Source organism: Phycodurus eques, chromosome 16 (genome assembly GCF_024500275.1).
Source record: "Phycodurus eques isolate BA_2022a chromosome 16, UOR_Pequ_1.1, whole genome shotgun sequence".
NCBI lineage: Eukaryota > Metazoa > Chordata > Actinopteri > Syngnathiformes > Syngnathidae > Phycodurus > Phycodurus eques.
In genome coordinates, this window is record NC_084540.1 from 9,510,515 (window position 1) to 9,536,888 (window position 26,374).

The following is a 26,374-nucleotide window of genomic DNA, read 5'->3' on the forward strand; positions in this document are numbered from 1 at the left end:
GTCACAAAGTTCACGGAGATGTCTGACCAAGGACGTTGTGGTATTGGCAGGCGTCGCAACTACCCAGAAGGACGTTGACGAGAGGGCTTGTTAGCAGCACATACCTGGCAAGCATTGACATAGTTGATAACATCCCTTCTTACATTGGGCCACCAAAAGCGCTGTTCGACCACAGATTGAGTCTTGGCAATGCCTGGGTAATATACAGTCCGGTTAGTGTGAGCCCAGTTAGTGTGAGCCCAGTGGCTCTTCCCCTTAAGGTCGGAACCACATAAAGCCTGTTTTCAGCGCAATTTTCATGGCTAAGAGTATTCTTCAGAGCCTCCTTTACCGCAGTCTCAATGTCCCCAATATAATCAGAAATTAAACATGACTTGGGCAAAATGGTTTTAGGGTCGGACAAAGAATTTTCTACGCTGAAAGTACGCAATAAAGCATCTGGTTTACCATTCTTGGAACCAGGTCGGTAGGATAACGTGAAATTGAATCTTGTGAAGAACAGAGCCCGTCTGGCCTGCCTCGCCTTTAATCTCTTAGCAGACTTAGGATATTCCAGGCTCTTATGATCTGTCCATACTAAAAAAAGAGTATGTGCCCCCTCTAGCCAGTGCCTCCACTCCACCTAAGCCACCTTGACTGCCAGCAGTTCACGGTCACCTATGTCATAATTTCTCTCGGCTGGAGTCAGTTTTTTAGAGAGATAAGAACAAGGATTTAACTTACCATCCTTGAGACATTTCTGAGAGAGCACTGCTCCTATACCGGCATCAGACGCATCAACTTCTACCACAAAGAGATCTTGAGATCTGGCAAAGTAAGGATGGGAGCGGAGGTAAAGCTCGATTTTCGTTTCTGAAAAGATGACTGACTGACTGACTGACAAAGCGGGTTCCATACGAAAGGTCTGTGTGGCGAGGTAAGATCATGCAAAGGCGAGGCTATGGAACTGAAATTTCTAATGAACTTTCTGTAGAAATTAGCGAACCCTAAGAACCTTCGTACGTCCTTCCGTGACGTGGGAGTGGGCCAATTAGTCACGGCATCAACTTTGCAAGGGTCCATTTTGATTTCACCTGGAGCCAGCACGAAACCCAGAAAAGAAACTGACACCTTGTGGAACTCACATTTCTCAGCCTTGACATAAAGTTAATTCTGCAGTAACCGCTGGAATACAGAGCGGACATGAATAATGTGAGTCTCCTCATCCGGGGAGAATATCAAAATATCGTCCAAATAGACAAAAACATACACATTCAACATGTCACGCAGGACATCATTGACAAGGTTCTGGAAAACAGCTGGAGCGTTAGTTAGTCCAAAAGGCATTACCAAATACTCGTAATGTCCCGTTGGTGTGTTGAATGCTGTTTTCCATTCATCCCCCTCCCTTATCCTGACTAGATGATACGCATTTCTTAAGTACAGTTTAGTGAAAACCTTGGCTCCCTCCAGGAACTCAAAGGCGGTGGAGATGAGAGGAAGAGGGTACCTTTTTTTTCCACAGTTGTCTTGAGACACCGGTAATCGATACAGGGTCGCAGGGTCTTGTCCTTTTTGTCCACAAAGAAAAATCCTACTCCCGCAGGGGATGAAGATGGGCGAATGATCCCGACTGCCAGTGATTCTTCCACATACTCCTTCATGGCCTTGTGTACCAGACCTGAAAGAGAGAACAACCTCCCCTATGGAGGTGTGGTCCCAGGCAGCAAGTCAACTGCACAGTCATAAGGTCTGTGGGGTGGAAGGGAAAAACCGTCTTTAATGTCATGGTAACAGGTGGGCACTTGAGATAAGTCAGGATCCCCCGATGGGGTTTTAGGAATTTCATTAGAAACATATCCCTGAACATTACATGGAGGCTTGAAACAGTTCTGGGCGCAATTGCATTTCTTAAGTCTCGTTTGTTGTAAACCTTGGCTCCCTCCAGGAACTCAAAGGCGGTGGAGATGAGAGGAAGAGGGTACCTGTATTTCACAGTTATGTCGTTGCGACCCCGGTAATCGATACAGGGTCGCAGAGTCTTGTCCTTCTTGTCCACAAAGAAAAACCCGGCTCCCGCAGGGGATGAAGACGGGCGAATGATCCTGGCTGCCAGTGATTCATCCACATACTCCTTCATAGCCTTGTGTTCCAGCCCTGAAAGACAGAACAACCTCCCCCGTGGAGGTGTGGTTCCAGGCAGCAAGTCAGCTGCACAGTCATAAGGTCTGTGGGGTGGAAGGGATTTGGCCTTGGACTTGGAAAAAACATATTTAATGTCCTGGTAACAGGTGGTCATTTGAGATAAGTCAGGATCCCCTGATGGGGTCTGTGGATTTTCATTTGAAACATATTCCTGAACATCACATGGAGGCTTGAAACAGTTCTGGGCGCAATTGCTGCCCCATGACAATGCATGCCCAGAGGACCAGTCAATGTGGGGGTTATGTAATTTCAACCATAGGTTCCCTAAAATAAAGTCATGATTCTTGGTGTCAAAAACATGAAAACTAATGCGTTCCGAGTGAGAATCAGGAAATGTCAATGTGAGTGTTTGGGTGCGGTGAGTGATCTTGCCCATAAAACTGCCGTCTGCAGCATACGTGTTGCGGTGGCGTTTTATTTGAAAGTTTCTAAGGTGCATCCGTCTAACGAGGAGGGAGTTGAGTAAGTAAGTTTGCGTCAGGACCAGAGTCAATTAATACAGGTGGATGAATTTCTTGATCAGGAGAGCATCGTGTCACTTTAGGAAGGGTCTTCCTTAATGAAATTCAGATTCACCTGTACCCTTGCTTCTGGCACCGGCAACCTTGACGTGACAGTTGCTCAGGGAATTACCCAACTGCCCGCAGTAGAAGCACTGCCTTTCCCTTAGCCGGCGTTGAGGTTCTCTCAGGGGAGAGATGGAACCTGCCCAGTTGCATGGGCTTTTCCATGGTGACGTTAGCCAGTGGATTGAGACCGGAAACAGGGGATCTGCCTTGGTTTGGCTGGTCACCAAGGCTCGTCCTCCAAGTGTGTGGTGATGCAGCCCTCCGCCAAACTCCATCCAGCTCGTGATCCAAAAGCCTTTTGTCAGTTTTTACGGCAAGAGCGATGAGGGTGTCCAAGTCAGTCGGCGGGTCTAGTGGGACCTAACGATCTTTGACGGCGGGGGATAGTCCTCGAACAAATGCATCGAGCAGTACCCTGTTATTCCACTGACTCTCAGCTGCTAGAATGCGAAACTCAAATCGCGTAATCTGACACCCTGCGCTTGCCTTGTTGTAAGGTGACAAGGGAGTGAGCTGCCTCACGATCTGGCGTGGAATACTGGAAAATTTGCTCCATAGTCTTTATGAAAGAAGCCCAAGAATGACACGTGGCGGAATTGCGGCTCCATTCCGCAGTAGCCCACGCCTCCGCACGACGGTGCTGCGGGTCTGGGTGGGATGGCCCTCTTCGTCGGTGGTTGTCCGGCGTAATAGGCCCGACCTGCAGGAGCCATGCCTCTTAATCACTCACTTAGCACACACTCACACCATTCACTGTATATATTTTTCTCACTAAACACATCTGGGCACATACACATTTCAAAGGGTTCCTGGGAGACTGGTATGAGATCGAGAGGGTGTGGGTGTCTGATCGGGTTTCAGCACGTTTGTGCTGTTTCCCCGTTGGCTGGGGGGGGGGGTGGCATTGGGTCCCTGCGGCCCCCACTGGGAGGCCGGTTGTCGGGGCGCCTCGGTGGGGCCGGCGGACCACCCTGGGTCCCTCGGTGTGGGACCTGTCCCGTCCGCCGGGCTGCTCTCGGGTGGACCCCTAGGCCTGATCCCGCCCCTCGATTGATTGGGTGGGGTCCTCAGCCGCAGTGCGGCCACAGTACTTACAGGACACTTCTGTCTGTCTTTGTGGATGTAAAACGGTTTCAATTCACTTGCATGTATCCGTAGACACACACCCCTAGGACTCTTTCACTGTTTCACTGGAGTTTGTTTTTAAGTACTGTGTAGTTTTGCCTCGACTTTGGAGTTTCTCAAGATACAAGCCATCGCTTGGCCAATTTGTTTGTCATGAAATACAAGCTAAAATTTTAGATATTAGTGTGCTTCAGACCCCCAGTGCTAGTTGGTGGCAGCAAACCTCACAAAATCTGGCCACCATAAATTTACATTGGTTTCCTTGGAGTGGAAGGACAATATCAGTTGGCTGTAGTAAAGTGAGGCATAGTGACAGACAGAACAAATGAGTGGTCTTCTATTAGATGGCAGGAAGTACATACAGTTGTTAATGTATCCACTTTTTGTGACATTTTTGTTTGTTGGTGTGCAGTGAGATTTTTCAATTGTAAAATATGTGCCTAGGCTCCATAAAAGTTGGAAATCACTGCATTAGGCACAGTCATGTTTTGTGCTCAAATTTTCCATGTTTGTAATGTGGAGAGCAAATGTTACTACTGTGTATTATATGTTATTACTTATTACTTTTAATACATTATCAGACTGTTGTTGAGCCTTTTTAGATATTTGGGATCTTTGAGATTTATCAGCATACAACAATTTCATTCAAAGTATAGAAACACTCAAGGACCTTGCGGTGTTTTTTTTTTTTTTTTTTTTTTTTTTTCCCCCCCCCATCTGCCTTTGAGAACTACCATCAAGAGGCTAAGCCGAATCTCCTTTGTCCAAACAATAAAATGTTATCACACCTTTGAGATGTACAGAGCTGTAAAGTCATTCTTGGCTTTCTTGGTAACAGTTAGCAAGTAGCAAGCACTTCCTTGTCCAAAGGTTGCAACCCTAGACATCTTCAGTGCACTTTAAACGCCATTAGTGACGATAGCATGTGATAGAAAAATATATATATTTTTTTCAATGTCTAGTTTTTTTTTTAAATCAAAATGACAATTTGCTTTATAAGGGGGTTGTCAGTGTTGTCGAGCGGTAGAAAGGTTCTGGATTGAAAGCCCTCGCTCTGTCCCCGGTAGTCATGTTGATGAAGGCCCACAATTCTATATTTGTGGATTTTGCCCAAAGAATATCAGACACTTTTTATTAAGATTGCTGGGAACTGTTTTAAATTGTGAAAAAAATATTCATCCCTCTGCTTTAAACCTTTGTTGGTAGTGTGGTGTCTCTTATTAGACTTTTAGACCATTCATATATTCTGTATTTGAACTGGTCATTCACAGCTTTAGAAGGATAAACCATTTTGTTTATTTAATAATGAAATTCCCTTCAACGCAAACTATTCCCTTCTCTGTGTCTGATTGGCTGACAGTTCAGCCAAACAATTAAAGTCATTCAGATTTGCTAAGTGGAAGCTTTTTAAAGCATGTGTGCTGGGATGATTGAAAGTGTTTTGGCTCGAAATAAGTTCAGCGGGGAGGTGAGTCTGTCACACTAAGCCCAGTTTTAAGAGGTTTAAGAGCTTGCCTGTGAAGTTGAATATTTTTTTTGAAAACAACAATTAGCAGTCTGGCAATGAGAATGAAAGTGTACCAGATGACTGTTGCAAAGAATCAGTCCAAGTTAGTCACTGAATTCTTGATTACAACTATTAATAAACATGAAGTATTTTTAGCTGCTGTGACAACCATTACTACTAGAGGCTGCAGTCTGTCTTTGTTGTATATTGTGGATTTGTTGTCATCTACTGTATGTCACAACACTGCTCACAATCAGCCGCAGAGGCAGGAGGGTAATAACAAAGCTCATCTCCTGAGGAGACCAACCTCTCTTCTTCTTAGAATAAAAATTTCTGCTGCTCGCCTGGTTGTAGCAAGAATCTTCTTAAGGTATACGTCATAGTGTCATCACCAGCAAACTGTGCCTTTGGTGTGAACTATTTTCAATTAAATGTCACTCAGGTCTGCTCTTTCACTGTGCAGTTTCGTGCCCTCTTCTCTTTGAAAGCTTGGATATTTCCATAGAAACAAGGCAGGAAGGATGCTGTTGAGAGGCATCTGGCATCTGTTTGCTCTTAGCTACCTCAATGAACCGATCCAGAATTTTAAGCTTCAACCTACAGATATCAGACATTCTATCTCTTCAGTTCTTTAGTTTCCGTTCTCATTACGATAATGAGCCTGTTGAACTGATGACGTGTATCATTCAGAGTTCACCCACCGTATACACAAAGTTTGAATTTACACAAGCAAATACTTTTGTAAACAGCTTAGATCTGGAAATGTTTCTGAAAGTAAGCCGTTTTCTTATATTTGAGAACGAGTAGCCACTCGTAACAACCAAGCTGTTCCACTGCTCGTGATGCTGTACAAACTGTATTCAGCTTTGACACCACTGTGACAAGCGTGTTTTGAGACATCTGGGAACTGTTTTAAATTGTAAAAAAATAAAAATGTTCAAATGTGTCCTTAAATGATGACTCAAATCATCGTTACACATACACTATGTGTCTGTCCAGACAATCTGTAATATTTTGGAAGGCCATTTTAAAGTGAGTCGTTGGAAAGACCCTGCTTTGCAACTGACTTTGTGATCACTTTGGGAAATACAGTATTTATTATGTTGTTTTGGTTTAGCACCAAGAGGGCAAAATACACACAATAAGAGCCAGCAGAGAGCTGTAATTTCATCAGAGTGTATGTTTGCCCACAGAAAATCCCCGCGGTTATTAAGGCTTGAAGTTCCCACTGGATGCTGTCATGCAGGACAAGTTTAAGTACCACTTGACTTGCCATGCAAAGAAAATAGCCATGTATGCCGAAAACTTCCAGAGAATCTGCCTTCTTTACTGAGGCTGTCAGGCTAGACAACAATGAAATAGGTCAGTCAAAACTTTGGTAGGTTAATGTTTAAAACTTCTGTAATCTTATGGGATGTGTGTCATAGCGATGCATCATGGATACACTGTATAATTTTCTTGTTCCAAAAGATGTTTGGCCACCAGACTCTCGATATACACTCTATATACTGTAAACTCTCTGTCAAAATATACTTATAAATGTTCATATTTGTTCAGTAATATAATATTCATTAACCTCATAACCTAATATTAGAATTAGTCACCAATGGCGCAACATCTTTGTTCAATTAAACACCACAAATGTAGATTTCCAAACTCTGTAGCTCAAGAATTCTCCCTAACAGCAACATTGTACACACAAACATCCATCCATACAGTTTCTATACCACATATCCTCTTTATGTTTGGGTGGAAGGAAGACTAAACCCTGGACTGGTCGCCAGGCAATCGCTGAGCACATAAAGAGACAGACGCCATCTCTGAGTAGGACGCAAACCCACGCTGCTTGCACAGAAGTCAGGAAACTGAACCACTACACCACGACAAAGAATACCACAGTCATGATTTTATGACAGCAAACACAAATAAAAAAAGCTGTTTCCCGAGAAAAGATTTATTCGAAAAAACAACAACATTCTAAACACAAATGAGAATCAACCATAAACTGCTGGAATATTGCAAATGCAAATGTTCGTTAGCCAACCCAATTCATTCATTCATTTTCCGGTACCGCTTATCCTCACTAGGGTCACGGGCGTGAAGAAACATCTTCAGGCTGAATGGATAACCGAGAATACATTTGAGTAAATTAAAAGGGATTTTGCAGTTTTAAAAGATGAAAAAAACGTTGTTTGTTACAGAAGCTATTTCTTTAAACTGTTAAAAACCTGACAGTAGTGCATTGGTAAAATGAACTGTGAAAAATTCATCCCTCTCTGGTTTCTTCCCAAATCCCAAAAACATGCGTGGTAGGTTGATTGAAGACACTAAATGGTTGTTTGTTTATATGTGCCCTGCGATTGGCTGGCAAACCAGTTCAGGGTGTACCCCGCCTCTCACCCGAAGATTGCTGGGATAGGCTCCAGCACGCCCGCGACCCTAGTGAGGATAACCAGTAAATAAAATGGATGGATGGATATACATCAGAATCAGAATCATCTTTATTTGCCAAGTATGTCCAAAACACACAAGGAATTTGTCTCCGGTAGTTGGAGCCGCTCTAGTACAACAGACAGTCAATTTACAGAACACTTTGGAGACATAAAGACATTGACAAAAAACAATTGTGCAAAAAGATGCAGAGTCCTCTAGCACTTAGAGCAGTACATTCCAAGAAATGAAACTTCAAACAGATAGCATTTAGTGTTATAGTCCTATTCTATTACGAATAACTCATGCTACTAATGTAGCAGCCATGGCTAACGTCTGCTTGTTTACAGTGCACATTACATAAAGTGCACATCTCATGCACGTAAGTGAGACGTGTGACTTGTTCAGAGGCTGGAGGTGGGGGGTCAATTAGTGAAATAAGGTTACATTAAAATCTTGCTTGCAGTTTTAAAACTGAAAAAGTCCCCTTTAAGTTCAGGTCAGCTGAATTAATTTTAGTTGTGTACGTATGTACAATATTTACTTAATGTGTGCTAGAGCACAATGGAGAGAAAGTAAGGGATTGAGTCAAGGTGGCCACCAAGCACCAAAAAATATGAGTGCAGTTGTGTCTGAGGAGAACGAATTGGACGCCTGGAGAAATCGACAGCAGATTTAGTGTCGTACTACTTTGAGTTATTTCCACCCAGACACATAACAGCTCAAAACAGCTCCAAGGACACACGAAGATCTTCTTCTAGCCATCACAAAAATATTATTTTTACAACATATTTTTCAGCACATTACGGATTTCTTTTTAAAGTTTGTCTCATATTTCTCCTGGTTTCTTATAATTCTTCACCCTATTACAAGCCCACAAAATGACAGGTGTATTAAAAAGTATATATGTTTAATGTCTATGTGTGTTGGCTTTTTGTTTGCATCTCAGCTTTGGTTTAAGGGACTGAAAAGTGCTTCTCTTTTACATTTTAGTCTGCAGTCTGTGGCCTTATCATCTTCTAATTGGGCATAATTGCATGACTGCTAGACTGGCCTGCATGCTGTAGTCCAGAGATGTACAATGATAAAGTGGTGTTGTATAATAGGCTTTTCACGATCAGGATTTCTGGCGCCGATCAGCGAGTTGAAAAAAACGATAACCGATCCGATCACACGATAGAGGAATGTGTCTATTTAAATGACCTGTTCATTTACTGTATATACTTGTGTACTTTATTGCTCAAGAAAAATATATTTACAATAAATAATGTATCTTTGTTCATCTATTTATGCCAGTGAGGCATAGTGACAGACAGAACAAATGATAAATGGTCTTCTATGAGATGGCAGGAAGTACATACACTAATTGATGTATCTACTTTTTGTGACATTTCTGTTTGTTGGTGTTCCGTGAGATTTTTCAATTGTAAAATATGTTCCTTGGCTCCATAAAGGTTGGAAATCATCTAATGATGATTGTTCTAATCAGATCGTGTATTCTAATCCGTCTGGTCAAACCAACATTACATCACAGAAATAATGGGTGCTAACTTACTGTAATAAAATTACTTTATTTTTAATTAAATTACTTCACCTACACTGAAACTTTGGAGCATGATTCGACAGAACGGCGGCATGTTTACGTCCAACCGTTCGTGGTACCACTAGCTTGCTAGGCTACATAACGTTTCGTTGCCTGCTTGGGAGCCGTATCGTATTCAAAGTACGTGAACATACCACAAGCAAGCCTTAAGTGAACATCCTCTCCTGTCCTGAGTACCGGTGACCACCAACACGTTTTTTGCCATTTTGTCCTTATAATACAAAGTCGGCACGCTCCACTCTTGTTGTCGTTGCCATGGTAACGAGTGTATCCAGTCGCATTTCAGTTGACAAGATAAAGCCCAATGATCGTAAAAAACGGGATGCGGCGGTATCGGAATACAAGATTTTATTGCAGTAGTATGACATAGAGCAAATTTGTCTTGTAGTCTGATCCGGGCATTACGTGTTGTTTGTCTCAGACGTGTTGGCTGTTCCACACCGCCGACGTTTTTTTTTTTTTTTTTTTTAATTAACTTTATTGGCCGTCAGATATTTCCAATATTATGTCAATAGACGCACGACAAGGCTAAAAATAAACTAGCTTTTGGATTCAAATGTACTGTGCACGATGTACTGTGCAGTAAATGTCTTTTGCGGATCCGATCAATCACGTCATTGATCGGATCGGCGACTTATGACATTAAAGCCAATCAGCCATCAGCATAAAATGCTAAATATCAGCCGATACCGATCAGCCCGATACAATCGGTGTAAAGTCTATTGTATAATAAACTGCTTCGGATAGCGTTGATTAATTTCAAATCGTGAACAATTAATATAATACATATAATACACATCAATACACACAAAACACACATGTGCGCATACATACACACACACACACACACACACACACACACACACACACACACACCAGACTCAGGGTCGCATCAGCCACTTTAGCAGCATTGGGGTTTTGTCATCTAATTTTTGTCTTATTTGCCGTGGTTCTCTGACCTTGACTATGTTGCACACGTCACCTGATATTTTATATTTGCACATTCAATTAATACTTTTTATACTGTATATACCATAGTTTTATTTAGCTTTTTATATTTATGTTATTAATCTTTTGTAGCACCGCGAGCCCTTTTGAGTACCGTAATTTCAATCCTCTGTATGCGTTATGCATATTGAAGAATTGACAATAAAAGCACCTCGAAGCTTGAACCTTACTTTTATTGTGTACAGGACATCTAATTCAATCTCTAGAGTGGTTTATACAATCAATAATAATTTGTTCCAATGTGAGCGGTTGTAGTGTATCCTTAGAAAGTCCGCCCATTCAGAAGGATGAGAGAATAGAGAATAATCGCCTGAATGGTCCGAGAGACATTTCCAGTATCAATATTAGTATCAATATAACTTTTTATAGAGTAGTGTGTACATGATGGGAGGCTGCTGTTAAGTTAGAGTGTCCATTATTTATCAATGCTATGTTACAGGAGCGCTATGACTTTGTTCATCATTCATCTACACAGAAACCACAATTCAAGTATATTGATACACATATAGTTATGTCTGTTGTGTCTTAATGCTGAGTCATAACATAACACCCTCATGTCTCTGTAATGATTACCTGAGGTTTCAGTTGCCGTTGTCTCTCTTCCTCAATTACTCCACGATAGTGCTTTCTCTACCACAGCACATATCTAGCTCTATTTCCACAGTTAGTTTGAATTATTCACATCCGTGCCATTACTGGGAACACTTTTGCCCCCCCCCCCCCTTTTTACAATCTAAGCCCCCCATCACGAAAGTCCATCAGGATTCAGGATAAGATAAGGTGCTCTGCTAAGATGGGGGGCACACTTTCAGAATTTTTACACGTGGATCTACTCTCAGAGGTGAATCACTCCAAGCAACAGCCTTGGGGTGAATTATTGACAACATCCGTGGTGGGACAGAGTGCACCATTAATTTGTGAGATTTTAGGTTTTAATGCTGAAAGACGAATGGCCACAAGTCTCACATTTAACAGTAGTGAGAGTGAGCAGCGTCAGTCAACATCCGTGCTGCTTAAATGGATGATGACTAAAAGCAATACTGTTTAAAGACTGACAAATGGTCTTTTAATAATATCTATCCCCTCTTGGGGGATTATAGCACATTAGTTTTTATCCCACTCATTTATGCATTATTGTATTCCTCCTGACATTTTAACTAACACACTAATTGTATTGTGCATCGGGAATTGAGTTTTATGTTCTTTTTTGTGAAACTATACAGTGAAACCTCTAAGGTAGAACTGAATCCATTCCTGGTTGCTGGTTGACCACCAATTTGCTAATATTTAGAATTTTGTTTTTTTTTCTGTAGGAAATAATAGAAACAGAAATAATAAATTTCATGGTTAACCTGTCCTTAAACCTTATAAAGACATTAAAATAAAGATTAAACCTTTATTAGAAATGTAAAAAACATTTTAAAGGAGAATTTTAAATGCCATACAAGTGTAAAAATAAGTATAAATAAATAAATAAGACCTTGTGAAGTTAATTGAAAGATTTGTTTCTAAATACATTATACATGTTTTAAGATAATTGCTGAAACTGTGCAACGTCAGAAAACGATGTTGTAATGTGAAGCTATAGCGTTAAACTGTTTTTCACCATTTCAGTTTTCCTGCTTTTTCTAAAACTGTGCCCAGTGACGCACTTGAGCATCTGCCAAAGGTCCCCCCTCCACAGCTGCATGTCAACTGAGCGCCTTTTTTCTTATCAGTGGCTATCCGCCGCAATTGTGACTTACTGAGTTATAAATACGGTTATGAATGAGCACCCTGAATACTTGAGTCCGAAGCGAAGAACCACAAATATTGATCAAACAAGGTTTAATTGGAACAAAGGAGCATGACAATGTGAGCAATAACGAAGCAACACAAACAAAAAAACTAGGCCAACAAAATATTGACGTGGAGAACAATAAGCAGCGAGAACAAAATCTCTCATCGGGGCGTGGAAAGCCCGAGATGACTCGGTGGGATATATTCCAGCCACCAGAGGCTTCAAGCGGATATATTTTTGCAGCTCAAACATGTACTGAAATGGAACCATCAAAAAGATGTGTGGTATTTGATTGACAGTTGCACAGGGTGTGGTTACAGCGCAGTGTCAAATTTACAAGGTGCTTTACAGGGACTTTAATAATGACCACAAAAAAGCCAGAGAAAAAAACTTTTGTCTTGTGTGACATCATGCTTTTTGAACATTTAATTGAATTGATACAACTATAAAGTATTCATTCTATGGCAGCTATGTGGTTTGTACCAACAGGCTGTGCAAAAATGCTTGCTGTCCTCACAACTCCTTCTTCCCTCCGCCTCAAAATCTCTGGCAATGAACTGCGGCCTCCTGATAACAAAGCTGAGCCAGCAACCCGGCTCCATCTTACGACTCAGTTGCACTGTATCTTTGTCATTTATCTAAATCACAGAAATCAATTACAGCATGCTAGAAGCCCAGATGAAGGATTTCATTTTCTCAATACACCTCAAGGCACTGGCACAAGGCCTCTCCTGGTACTGAGGACTATAGATTAAGCAGAAGTAGACAATTATTTGTTTTAAAATATTGTGAACATTAGCTGCTGTGTTTATATGACTCGCTGTTCTGGAACAAGATGCATTGTTCAACGTACACATGCATAAGCGACTGTATATTTGAAACACCATGAGAACTGTCTCAAAAATGATGGCTTTCCTAAAGATAATCATGAAAAAGGGCATGATTATCTTAGTTAATTGGTTTGGTTTCATCTTGGTAATAGTTTGCAATGCTATAGAACTGCACTGCATAGGTGTATCTCCTCACCCAAGACATGTTTTCTGGATACCGCTGCATATATCGACTAAGAGATTATCCATCCATCCATCCATCCATCCATTTTCTGAGCCGCTTCTCCTCACTAGGGTCGCGGGCGTGCTGGAGCCTATCCCAGCTGTCATCGGGCAGGAGGCGGGGTACACCCTGAACTGGTTGCCAGCCAATCGCAGGGCACATAGAAACAAACAACCATTTGCACTCACAGTCATGCCTACGGGCAATTTAGAGTCTCCAATTAATGCATGTTTTTGGGATGTGGGAGGAAACCGGAGTGCCTGGAGAAAACCCACGCAGGCACGGGAAGAACATGCAAACTCCACACAGGCGGGGCCGGGGATTGAACCTGGGTCCTCAGAACTGTGAGGCTGACGCTCTAACCAGTCGTCCACCGTGCCGCGACTTAGAGATTATATATATATATATATATATATATATTTATATATATATATATCTCAACGATTTATACAGTCTTTGCAAAAATATTGGACAAACGAATTGGAATCAAACTCTATGAAGCACAGCCAATAGAACAAGTGGGTTTTCATAGCAGTTTTAATACTATGGACCACATACAGACAGTTCAACAAATAATCGAAGAAGAAGAATCATCTTTTATTGTCATGAACATGGATGCATGCACACGAACGTATGAAATGCCTGTGTGTAGCCTTCATCGACTATGAAAAAGCGTTTGACACAATCACCACCACTTCGATACTGCAGGCGCTGGTAAATCAAGGGATAGAGCCGACCTACTGTATATCAACATTCTACAATCAATATACAACAATTCGTCTGGTTCAATATTAATTGATGATGAAAGAGTGCAAATAAGTCTAGGAAAAGGCATCAGGCAAGGGGAAAGCTATATCTCCGTAGCTATTTACAGCTTGCGTTGAAGAAATATTTAAAAAGCTCAATTGGGAAAAGGACTAAAAATTAACAGCGCTTAATTGCGTTTCTGCAGATGACATAATTTTATTCTCCTATGATGCAGAACAACTACAGACTTGTATTCAGGAATTAGACTTATAAAGCTGTCGCTCAGGTCTCAAAATGAACAAAAAACAAAACAAAGGTCATGTCCAGTCATTACTGTCCACAAAAAGATGTCAAAATGGTGGACTGTGTCATAGACGCCATCGACAACTACATCTATTTAGGCCAACTTATAACAATGGATGGAAATACAAGCACTGAAGTTGAACGCCGCATAAAGCTTGCCTGGCAGGCTTATGGAAGGCTTAGTGTTATATTCAGGAACAATCTTCCCATTTGCTTGAAAAGAAAAGTTTTCGATCAATGTATTTTACAAGTCCTCACTACCAATGCCAACGTTGTACAAAGGCTCCGTGTAATCCAAAGGAACATGGAACGCCAAATGTTGAAGTGCCGTAGTAGTGGATAGAAAATGGCTGATGATATATGTGTGTGTGTGTGTATATATATATATATATATATATATATATATATATATATTTATTTATATATGTATGTATATATTTGATGTAGCCTCTTCTGCTGTCACACTCAAAAAAATGCTGTTAACACACAAGTGACACCTCACAGTCTATTTACAGAGCAGTGTTGTTCTTCAGAAGTGATAAGCGTAACTATGTCTGTGTCTGCACACATTGGCTTGAATGTTCCCTTGTTATCTCAACATAGATAACTCCAATTCCAGTTCAGGGGAAGGGGAAAGAGGTCAAATGCTAGGTCATAGCACATAGAGTATAGACAGTATATTGAATTAAAAAAGAAAGGGTGAACTTTTAATCTCCCACTTGTCATTGCGGACCTAAGATTACATTGCCTCAATCAATAAGAGAAGAAACCGGTGCATTGAACCTTCCTTTTTGTGTTCCCTGACATTTTGTGTCAGAATCTGACCAAAAGGAAAAGGATCCATGCAAACTGAGAGAATGAGAACAATGTAAGCGGTGTCCCATTGTGCATGTTCGATGAAGCACATTGCGGTAAGAAGGTCATGTTTCAGTCTTGCGCTTGGTGTTTGCATAGCTTAAATACTCTTGGAAGAATAGACTTGAACTGTAAAGTTCGAACACTGATTTGCCATTTTAAAAACACACTGCTTTCCTTTGCCTTTTTCTCCATTTGTGAGTAAAGGTAGAGCTGCCTTCACAGAAGCAGTGTCAGTCTGTATGGGACCAGGAAATCATAGTAGACAGAGAAGGCCTAGAGTACTGTGGCGTTTCGGTGTAAAAGCAGAGATTGATAAATAAAATCATTATATATAATGACTTAATGCACTCTCAAGTACGTGACTTTTCCAAAAGGGAATTCTTGATGGGATTGATAGTGTGCCTGCAAATAAAAATTGCCTTTTTTGCACAGAGCCATTTATTAAAGGGACATTGTTTTAGGCCCTAAATGCTGTGCACTGGAAATGGTATAGGAATGCGGTGTGTTGCGTTCTTGGCAGGTGGACCCAAATACAGGCACAGCAGCAGCTCAATACCGTCAGAAACTCTGACGTTTGCGCTGTTGTGTCATAAAATAAGACAAACAGAGGTAAACGAATACATTTTAGTAATCATTAACTCTTTACTATTTATCCTACTCCGAGCCTAAAAATAGATATGCATATAATTTGTAATATTTTGATTGTAATAGTTTTGTTTCATTTTTATGATTTCACTTTTGTCCTTTTCAAAATGGCTCAGCAGCAGTGGGGCGGTGCCCTAGTGCCCTCTATAGACCAGCCGTCACTGAATACTATGATGAGGCGATGAAACATTTATATGGTTTTACAGTCATAATGGCCCTCTGAGGGAAACTGTACCAACAATGTGGCCCACCACAAAAATGACTTTGACACCCCTTCTCTATAATGTACTGTACAGTAACTAAAGCGGCCAAGACAATCGGCTTCTTCTTTGACAATCGCACCATGATGTGGTTCAATGAATAGACATAGACTACAACAGTGTTTCCCAACATTTATTGAGCCAAGGCACCCATTTTATATTAGAAAAGTCTCATGGTACATCACCCAAAAATAATGTCACAAATGAACGAACACTATGAATACCGAAATAATGATGATGTCCTCTCAATTTACTAACAAATTGACGTACTCAGTGTGAAATCTGGGCCTGTTTAATTGAACACAAAGCGGATTCACTTGCAGGCAGCCATAACGTGTTCTGTTGTATGAATGGCAACGGATGTATACACAGGTTTAATGGAAGAGCATTTAATTATTCTGCCTATCACTATAAATCGCTGTCATAGATAGATGAACAAGCATATAATTTGCAATTAATACATAATTTTTGGATAAATTAAGGAATTGGATAATTGTGTATTTTCCCAATAAGAACATCAGGGGATACAGGCGGTTGCAGTTTTTCTGTTGCAATGATGTGTGAGGATCAATTGCCAGGTGTGTGGGTGTAAGTCGCCAGCTGTAATTTGTTTGCGATTGTCCAGTTCAGTCACATTCGGACATGTCGCTCAGTGTGTGGCAGGCCTTATTTTTTTTCTCATTACTGCAGAAAATTCTTCTTGGATTTACAAATATTTTCCTCCATCTTTTATCTCTGTCCAAGGCCGGCTTTATGCTTTGTAGGTAAGTAGACAAAAGACCAAATAACTGGCATCCCAGGGGTTGAGTGTATCTCAGGGATTTCCAAAATGTATGATATATTATAGGCAGATAAGATCTTCCAGTTTTGGAGACAATATTGTGAATTTCTGAAGAATACTGAACGCATGTTATTGATTTGTTGCAGGGTCCCGATAAAGATGAAAATCCGATGCATCCTGACCTGTCCCATTCTCAGCAGCACACTGTCCAACATAGCTTTGTCCAGGAACATTTTCAGGCACAGTACAAGTGAGTTGTTGTGTTTATTTTATTATAGCAATAAGATATATTGTTTTAAAATTAATAACAGTATGCAGTTGTGTGTCCCAAATGTGCTTTTAATGGTCAATCAATTTTGGCAACATCAAAAAAGTGATGTGCTCGTTACCTTACTCTTTGAATTGTTGTAACTATACAACATATTTTGGTGTTTTCTACTTGTAATTTTGGTGTTTAGTTGTTGTAATGCCCCGCCGCCCCCTCAAAAAAATATATATGTATATAGGATTTTGTGTATTATATTTCATGTAATCATTAATTAATCAAAAATATCAATATATAATAACAAGAATACAAATAGCAAACATCTCTCAGCAAAATGCAGTGCACCAACCACAATAATAAACATTTTAATACCTTTAAAACAGTGTTAATCAAAACTATTCATTATGATGTGAAAATAGAATTAATAAATACTACTCTTACATAGGATCTTATTATAGATTGTGCCAATGGTTATAATGTTGTGGGCCTGACTGTATATCTAACATGCAATGAAGCTTATATTAAGCTTGCATAAATTGTCATAAGGAAGAATTAATTCTCAAGGTTTTCCACAATAGTGTATTAAAACTCCTTAATTTCTCAAAGACGTATGTGTAAAAATATTGTTTACTTTGAGTTTATATTTCTTTTAGCAATATCATGATAATATTAACCTTCGAGTACCTTTGACTTATAAATAGCACAATAGAGAGCCCAATTACCATTTATCTTTCATTTACACAGTGGAGCTAATACAGATGCAACAAGATGGAACCAAAGGACATAGAAGAAGATGGCAGAGGTCACATTAGGATGTTTAATGGACTTTTCAAAAGGTGCTTCCTCAGACCGAACTAATCTTGTTTACAAGTGCTGAGCTGCCAGTTCCTCGCAACATTGTCAGCTCAGTGTGACTGCCAATAATACACGTCATAGTTCGCGTCGTAATTGCTCTCCTCAAATGCTTGAAATATTTTACTTTAGACATTAATAACATCAGCATGCAAACTAATGCACAGGTGTTGGGTCAAATCACATTCACATGGAAGTGTTCCCAACAAAGGGGCCGGTCAGGGTATTTTATCCCAGAATGAATGCAGGTGCGCATGGCTATGAGACAAATACCCTGAAAGCTGGGATTAGATGAATATTTCTTGACTCATGTCCCTCTCATTTCCTCTGAAGTCCTGAGGCCTCAGCACTCCCCGAGTAACACTTGACTCTGTGGTGCCTGACTCAGTGCAATGTTGAGAATTGATGGACCAAAGCATTATCTGTATACAAGCCCGGTTTGTCACAATGCAATTATCACAGCCATTACACAAGTTAAGTCAGTGCATGCTTGAGTGGATCATAATCACAATGGTATATTCAAGCTTATATTGTGGTATAGAGGCTTAATATTTTTTAGCAGATTTACATTAGTATGAAGATTTTTCAGTCGATCTGTAGCCAGAGCTAAAATTGTATGTTTACTCTGACATTGTATTCATTTGTTTGTTTTTATTTATTTGTTTGTTTTTATTATTTTTTTTGCATCTGGGTTTTTCAATTCGTAGATGTGGTGTTGTTTCGGTGAGATAGCTAATGTTGCCCCATTTGACCTAAAGGGGCGGATTGCTTCAAGTGGTGCTTAGAGTTTATGGGCCCAGTAAATGATCTGTTTTATTACAGTCGTATTGTAACTTCCTTCAGTGAATTATGAGGTCCATATTTTGTTTTAATGCCCTATCTATCCCACAGCTTTAGCATCGTGAACTTTCTATGAGAAGCTGCTAGGTTTAGGTAAAACTAAGAATAAAAGTCTTGATTAATGAGTGTAGTGCTATGTTATTTCTTAAATATTTTTATATTGCTTTTAGATATAAGTAAATACACAAGTGTGTTTTCCAATTTCTTATTATGAATTCATATTCCAGCAATATTCCATCCAAGTAACTGCTTATTTCAAAGTTACGAGAATGGTATAACAGAAAGGCAGCTAAACCTGAGGCTGAGAGTTAAACTTCTCCAAATCCTGTACAAATACACAGGCCAATAAATATTAGCCTGCTAAACCTTGAGAAAAATGAGCATGAACGAGTAAAAGAACAAACTTTTTTTATGCCTACAGCTGATGATTAAGTGGGAAACTTGTTGGGCCTGAGTTTTCCACCTCCATTTTGCTGCCATTCCATTTAGTTGCTCTACCATGTCCATCTCTGATTAGAACTGTCAGTCTATTATTTTGTAGTCTTTTGGCGCATTTTCGTTTCTACTCATTGCTTGGAAAGAGGCATCAAGGTCTTGAGTTCTTTGAGTTCGGCTCCATCCACAAGAGGAAGTATATATCCTTCGACCTTTGCACCCTTACTCCATTAGTCCAGCACCAGAACGTCACCTTTAAAGCTTTTCTCTTTTTAAGTGTTTTCGAGCAGCGCAAGGCACATCTATGTTTTAGTGTGGCTTGAGTGTGATTTGCATGCACAAAGCGCAACGGCCCCTCGCTGTTTCTGGCGAGGATCAGACATCCGTAGGGCAGCCATTCGACTCTGCCAAGAGGGAGTGAGCCAGTGTCAGCTGGGTTCGCCTCAATAGAGCTTTATTCACCCCACATTTTTTCCCCATTCTGAGTCTATCCATCCAATAAGAACTAAACCCTCATCAGCTCATCGACTTTTTGTCTATTTTTTAATAACGGCAAAAGGATTTGAACTACATCATTTAGTTTCTTTACCCATATTTATTTAATGCATATATAAGTCCATCCATCCATCCATTTTCTTCACCGCCTGTCCTCACTAGGGCCGCGGGCCGCTGTAGCCTATCCCAGCTATCTTCAGGCGAGAGGCGGGGTACAGCCTGAACAGGTCGCCAGCCAATCGCAGACATATAAGTCTATAAGTGTTATAATGGCAGTCTCGCAAAGTGTTCTGTAAATATCACTGGAGAGCACCAATCAAATCTATCAGCAGTAAACTATATCCTCAATTCTCCTCCTCAATAATCATCCTCCTCACAAGCTGCAGGTTTGTTCATGTCATAGCAATAAATAAAGCCTCTCTATCTGATGATCCATACGAAAGATATAATTCTATTGCCGTTTTTCATGATGGACAGAGCATTTTATGACAGCAGATTTATTAAGTCATCGGCACTGGTAACAAAACTGGTGTTTGTACTTGTATTTGTCCAGGCACTGCCTTATAAGCAGACGTGCATCAGCTACTCTGTATTTCATTAACTAGTTTATACAATATCAAATTAAGTACCTCGACAATAAAGCCATTTATTTAATGTTGAGCCTGAATAATTGCACACTAGAGCCTTTTGAATGACTTTGCTACTGATTTTGTTCTGAAATGCATGCACAGCACAAAATATTGAATAATCCTAAGAGGATAATGGAAATAACGTCTACAAAATCAACCTAATTTATTTGACTTGTCGTTGTCCAGGAATGTCAAAACATATTTCCAAATATTTGACAAAAGTATTTAATTTACTTTTGGCCTGGAATATGCAGCAGTGGCAGGACAAAGCACGTGGTGGCATAGTGTATTAGAGCTGGCCCGCCAGTATATAGCACACTGCGCCACTAATATTACAAATCCCAGAATGCTCTGCTAGGGTGTTGGCCCATCAGTCTAGACCGGCGAGCGCCCCTTCCCTTTCTGTTGCAGTCGTTAGCAACTATGCTACCAGTCTCCTCGAGCAAATTTACACTTCCCCTTCCCAAAAATGGTCAAACGAAAGATGGAAAAATGTTAACTTCCAAGACAAGTGGGAGGCAGATTGTCTGTTCACTAAAGTAAAAGACAGACCTGTTTGTTGTGTGCAGAGCAACGTGGCTGTAACCAAGAACATAACATAATTGAATTGTTTTTTTTTAATGCCCTTTATCAACTCCTCGGCAGCGACTGTTAATAGTTTGAAGTTTGGATTTTTATTGGAGGATATTCTTATGTTTTTGGGTTGCTTTGTTGGCCTTTGAAAAAAGATTGACATCAAAAAGAGCGGTAGTTGGAGATAGATAAATAGAAGATGGATAGACAGAAGAATTCATGTTATCTATTTAAATACAAAACAACAAACAAATACCACTGATGTATTTTATCACAAATTTGATTTCTCGTGTTTATAATATTAAAGTTTGTTTATTCCAGATTCAGTGTTTAAGCAAAATGTATGTTTGTTGTCTTGTGATAAACTTTAATGCTACATTTCTGGAGAGGAGGGAGACATGCACATCGCAGTGATGTTTCATTCAACAGTTGAGTTTGGCCCGCGACGTTGTCCCAATTTTTTATTTTGGCCCACCGTGAATTTGAGTTTGACACCACTGGTTTACAACAATCCATTCCCACAATCAATTATTGTAACCCCAGACCAAAAAAAAAGAGCCCAAATTAATACAAAATTGGGGTGTGGGTGGGGGTACCTGTAAGGATTATAGAATTTGTTGTCAGTGGACCATGTCCTCTTCGTTCAGATGCAGAGGAAGAATCATTTGAAGTTCTCCACATTCCCGTTCCCACTAGCATTACATGAGCATTGGTGGCACTGTTGAGAGTGATGCAACATGATGGAAAGCTTGTCTTTTTCAATCTCCCAATCAGATGAGAGTCTATATTTTTTCTGGAGTGTTCTTCACATGTGATGTAATTAAGGCCACTCCATTTTTGCCAGAATTAATCAGTGAAACTCAGAGATTAATTTGAAAGTACAGCTGAGTTTTGGAAGCTAATATAATATCTGTACTTTGTTTTGCGCAGGTCTTCACTGACATGCCCCCATTGCTTGAAACAAAGCAACACCTTTGACCCTTTCCTTTGCATCTCTCTCCCGATTCCTCTTCGCCAAACCAGGTGAGTACTGCTCAGTTTCAACATATTCATTAGCAGTTTGTCTGCAAATCCACCACAACCAATGGTTTAGTCTTTTACTGAAATCTTTAGGATTGGCACCAACTTCATTCAGTTCAGTATTTTTAATCCCTTTGTAATTATCATTTTGTGAAATGATGAGTTGGATCTGGTAATCCTGAAGGCATGAGTAGAAGGCAACTGGATTTCTTTGTGGTGGAAAAATCACTGACCTTTTATCCCAAATTCATCTTCAGTTCTCTTTGATGGAGAATTAAATTAGGGTCTTATATATTTGCTTGCAGGAAAATGGATCGAGTTGCCTTCATGGGTTAATATGGTCTGGAATCTACACAAACAAAGGTGCCTGGTATCGACAGCATCCTCAAAAGATTCATTTGAAAAAGCCACTCTGTCAGCTAATGACATCCAGATTAGGATGCTGGCATTGCTACAAACAGGTTGTTGTAAGCACTTTGTTTAAAGCTCTGTTCTGCTAACAAAGCCTTCAACCTTAACAGAGGTGCAATACAGAATGGGTGTAAACACTGAAGGTGCTTTGGGATCACACATGGCCACTTCTACAGCTGCTAATGATCTATTTATTTTCTCGTGACTTGTACAGTACTTTACCGTATTTCCACGACCATAAGGCACATTTAAAAGTCTTAGATTTTCTCCAAAATGGACGGGGCGCCTTATAATCCCTTATAACTAGCAATGCCTTATGTGTGCACCGAGTTCCAACATCTATAAATGTTGTGTGATGAGCGCTGCGCTTGACTTTTTTGTTTGTTTGTTTTTTTACTTTTTTTGACCGCTTGACTGACTGGGAGCATTTCCTGCTGACACGCTGCTTATACAGAAGAAAAGCGGACGTGGCTGAGGACAGCATGCGGACGTAAAGGGGGAAGGGTGCGTGAAGGAGGACGCTAAAGCCACGCCCCCAGTTGGTATATAGCCCCGGGGTGTGCATTGTGCAAAACAACATCGGTTTGGCTAAGGACCCTCGAAAATGGCACCTACGAAGAGACACACTTACGAAGCACAATTTAAACTGCAAGCTATCAGTTATGCGGAGGAACATGGGAATCGAGCAGCCGCGAGAGAATTCAAGATCAACAAATCCATGGTTCGCTAGTGGAGGAAGCAGGAAAACGAGCTTCGCCAAGTCAAGAAGACGAAGCTGAGTTTCCGCGGGAAAAAAAAGAAAAACAAAACGCGGAAACAAGGCGAGGTGGCCCGAGTTGGAAGACCAACTCGAGCAATGGATTAATGAGCAAAGAACAGCTGGGAGACGCGTCTCAAGTCACCATTCGACTGAGTGCAATAACTCTGCCATGTGCAACAAGTGAGGAAGCTTGCCATCATTCCAGGAGGCTTGACTAAGGAACTAAAACCACTGGAGATCCGTGTAAACAGGGCGTTCAAAGTGAAGTTGTGAGCAGCGTGGAAGCGACGGATGACAGATGGCGAACACAGATTTACAATTTGTGGATGCTTTGGCTAACGTGACTGCTTGCACTGTTGTTCGAGCTTTCGTAAAAGTCGGCATCATTTCTGAGGAGCCGCACGGCAACGAGACTGACTCCGACAATGACGAGAGGGAACCTGACGTGTTTGATTGATAACTTTCCCGGCTGTTCAGTTCGGATACAGAAGATGAGGACTTTGATGGATTTCTGGAGGAGCATTGATAAAAAAAATAACGTGAGTACATTGTTAAATACTTCAATAAAGTACAACCGACCTCTGTTTTGCTCCCGCTGCCTTTTTAAAAACATTGTTTTAGCGTGCATGCATGCAACCGTATGTTTTAAGCTAGGGTATGTTTTACCATGCCTGCGCCCAATGATGCGGTGCGCCTTATGTATGTGTTAAATAAAGAACTAGACCCCGTAACTGAGACTGTGTCTTTTAATGCGGTGCGCCCTATGGTCGTGAAAATATGGGATATTATTTGTTCAGCAACTGTAGTCACATATAGCTATAGCCTTGTTAGATCATTATATTTTAAGAGTCAAAACTGACTATAAGATTTATCGGATATACAGTATAGGACCAATAAGGTAGGTTATGATTAGAGATATGGCACTATGGAGATAGTTTAACAAGAGAGGAGTCTGATGTAGGTGAGCAGAAAGATTTTCGATACTATTCGTAACTTTACTGAGCGCCAGTATAGGAGAAATGTAATGTCTTTTCCGAGTTCTAGTCAGCACTCTAGCAGCAGCATTCTAGACTGTAGAGACTTTCGAAGGATGGATGGATGGGTGGATGGATGGATGGATGGATGGGTGGATGCATGCAAGGATGTGTGGATGGTTGGATGCAGGCATGGGTGGTTGGATGGATGGATGCATGGGTGGTTGGCTAGATAGATAGACATCAGTGTGACCTAGAATCCAATTGAGGAAAATACTATCATTTTGAGAGGGGAAGTAAAAATAAACAACTGAGAAAATATGGTTGCACAAGTGTGCACACCCTCTTATAACTAGGAATTTGGTGTAGTTAAAATTAACCAATCACATTCAAACTCATGTTAAATGTAAGTCAGTCCACAACTGCTGCCTTTTAAACCACCTCTGATTGCCACAAAAAAAGTTCCTCTATTCTAATAGGCTTTTCCTGGCATTTTTTTTTTTTTGCTTTCTATAAGAAGCCTGAAGGTTTTTTGTCATCACTGACTGACATTTAGAACTGTTCATAATTCCGTCTACCTTGACTGAGGCCCCGGTTGAAGGAAGAAAAACAGTCCCAAAACATGATGACGCATCACCATGCTTGACTGTAGCTATGGTGTTCTTTTCGTGATGAGCACTTTTGTGTTTGCGCCAAACATACCTTTTGGAATTACAGTGGAACCTCGAGATAACAGAGCCCGTTATAACGGATTTAAGATAAAATGGACCGTCGGCACTGAACAATGTGTCCAAAAATAGTTACCATTTGTTACTTAAACTGCCGTTGACAATGTCTGTTCGTTCCAGAATTGGCCGCTGTGCAGGCAGAGAATGGGACTGACATATTTCCGGGTCACAGATATACAATATGATGAGATCCAATTCCATAAGACGTGCCTCCCGTGCATTTGTGGCAGCCATGTTGAATGACCATGGCGGCCATGGCGATGATTTTTATATCTATTGTCTATTGCGCATAGAGAGAGTTGCATGGCGGTGGTGTTAACTCTGAGGAATACAAAACACTGTCTCTGAATGTGCTATTTTTGGTACAGTAACATTTTCTTTGTCAAGCCATTCATCTTTGGCAACAGATTTGGAACTAGGAAGCACACTAATTCCTCACGGCTCATGAAAGCTGCCCGCCTATGATGAGTACTGTAGGTCAACAATGTCACAAATGGTAACTTTGGATAAAATTTTAAACTCTTCTAACATTTTCAAACTTTTTTATGTTTTGTTTGTTTGTTTTTACAATACGTTTGGCCTGTACTGGTTATTTTAGGCCACAAAACAAAACCTACAAAACAATAATTTTGTACTGTACAGTAATATGGGTGCATATGGCCACACAAAAAAAGTGCTTCAACGTAAAGGACAATCGACTATAAAAGACGACCCTCCCACCCCTATTAGTTCATACAATCAATGTTCCACTCGTATGGCCAAAAATGGTTTCCATTTGGTTGGAAAATGGTTTGGTTTCCTTCGCTCATAACACATTTTCCCACATGCATTTGGGAGATTCTAAAACAATTGAATTCAAGTACTTAAAATGGTCCATGATCTTTAATGCACTCCTTTGTGATATTTTCCTTTTAAACAACACATACATTATAGCGTGCTGTGTAAAGTTTGAGTTCTTACAGGTTTAGTCTTGCATGTGTAACAGTGGCAAACCTGCACTCTTCAGCCACACCTGGTCTTGAACCCACACACCCACTGTGTCACCAGGTGATAGTTGAGTGCACTGACCGCTGTGCTAAGAACTCAGGCTCAACACAGTGGCCAGCAACCTCTTTTGAAGTCTCCGAGGAGTGAGGATTTATTGAACATTCGCACAGCGCAATCTGGCATCCATCTAACATGCAGTTCGCATTAGTTCATCCAATGTCTTTTCAAATTTGGGTGAATATTTTTAGAAATAAGCATAATCCAAGACATACAGTAAGATAAAAGTATTTTCAAAAATGCATTTCTTTTGACTTTTCTTTCGAAATATACTGAGTCAAACCTAATGAACATTTAAGGCTCTTTTTATTTCTTTGTGTGCAAATATTCTCACTGACTGAGCTATGTACTCATGCACACAGATTTTCTCCAAACAGATATGTCCTGTGCTGAACAACCCAAACATTGGAATTTCTGTCGATGGTACTGCATTCTTTGCATATTGGATAATTTTCTTTACCCACTACGGTTGCAAATCTACTGTATATTGCATTG

The 26,374-nt window shown here is 40.5% G+C and overlaps 1 protein-coding gene across 4 annotated transcripts in view; it reads left to right on the plus strand.

The window, feature by feature from the left end:
* usp43b (ubiquitin specific peptidase 43b) overlaps nt 1-26,374 on the plus strand; it is a 94,116-nt gene that overhangs the window by 28,839 nt on the left and 38,903 nt on the right. For all 4 annotated transcript variants that reach the window (XM_061700863.1, XM_061700864.1, XM_061700865.1 and 1 more), the window contains 2 exons: nt 17,000-17,103; nt 21,873-21,965. In XM_061700863.1, the coding sequence (XP_061556847.1) occupies nt 17,000-17,103; nt 21,873-21,965 (197 nt within the window). The remainder of the gene's footprint in view (nt 1-16,999; nt 17,104-21,872; nt 21,966-26,374) is intronic.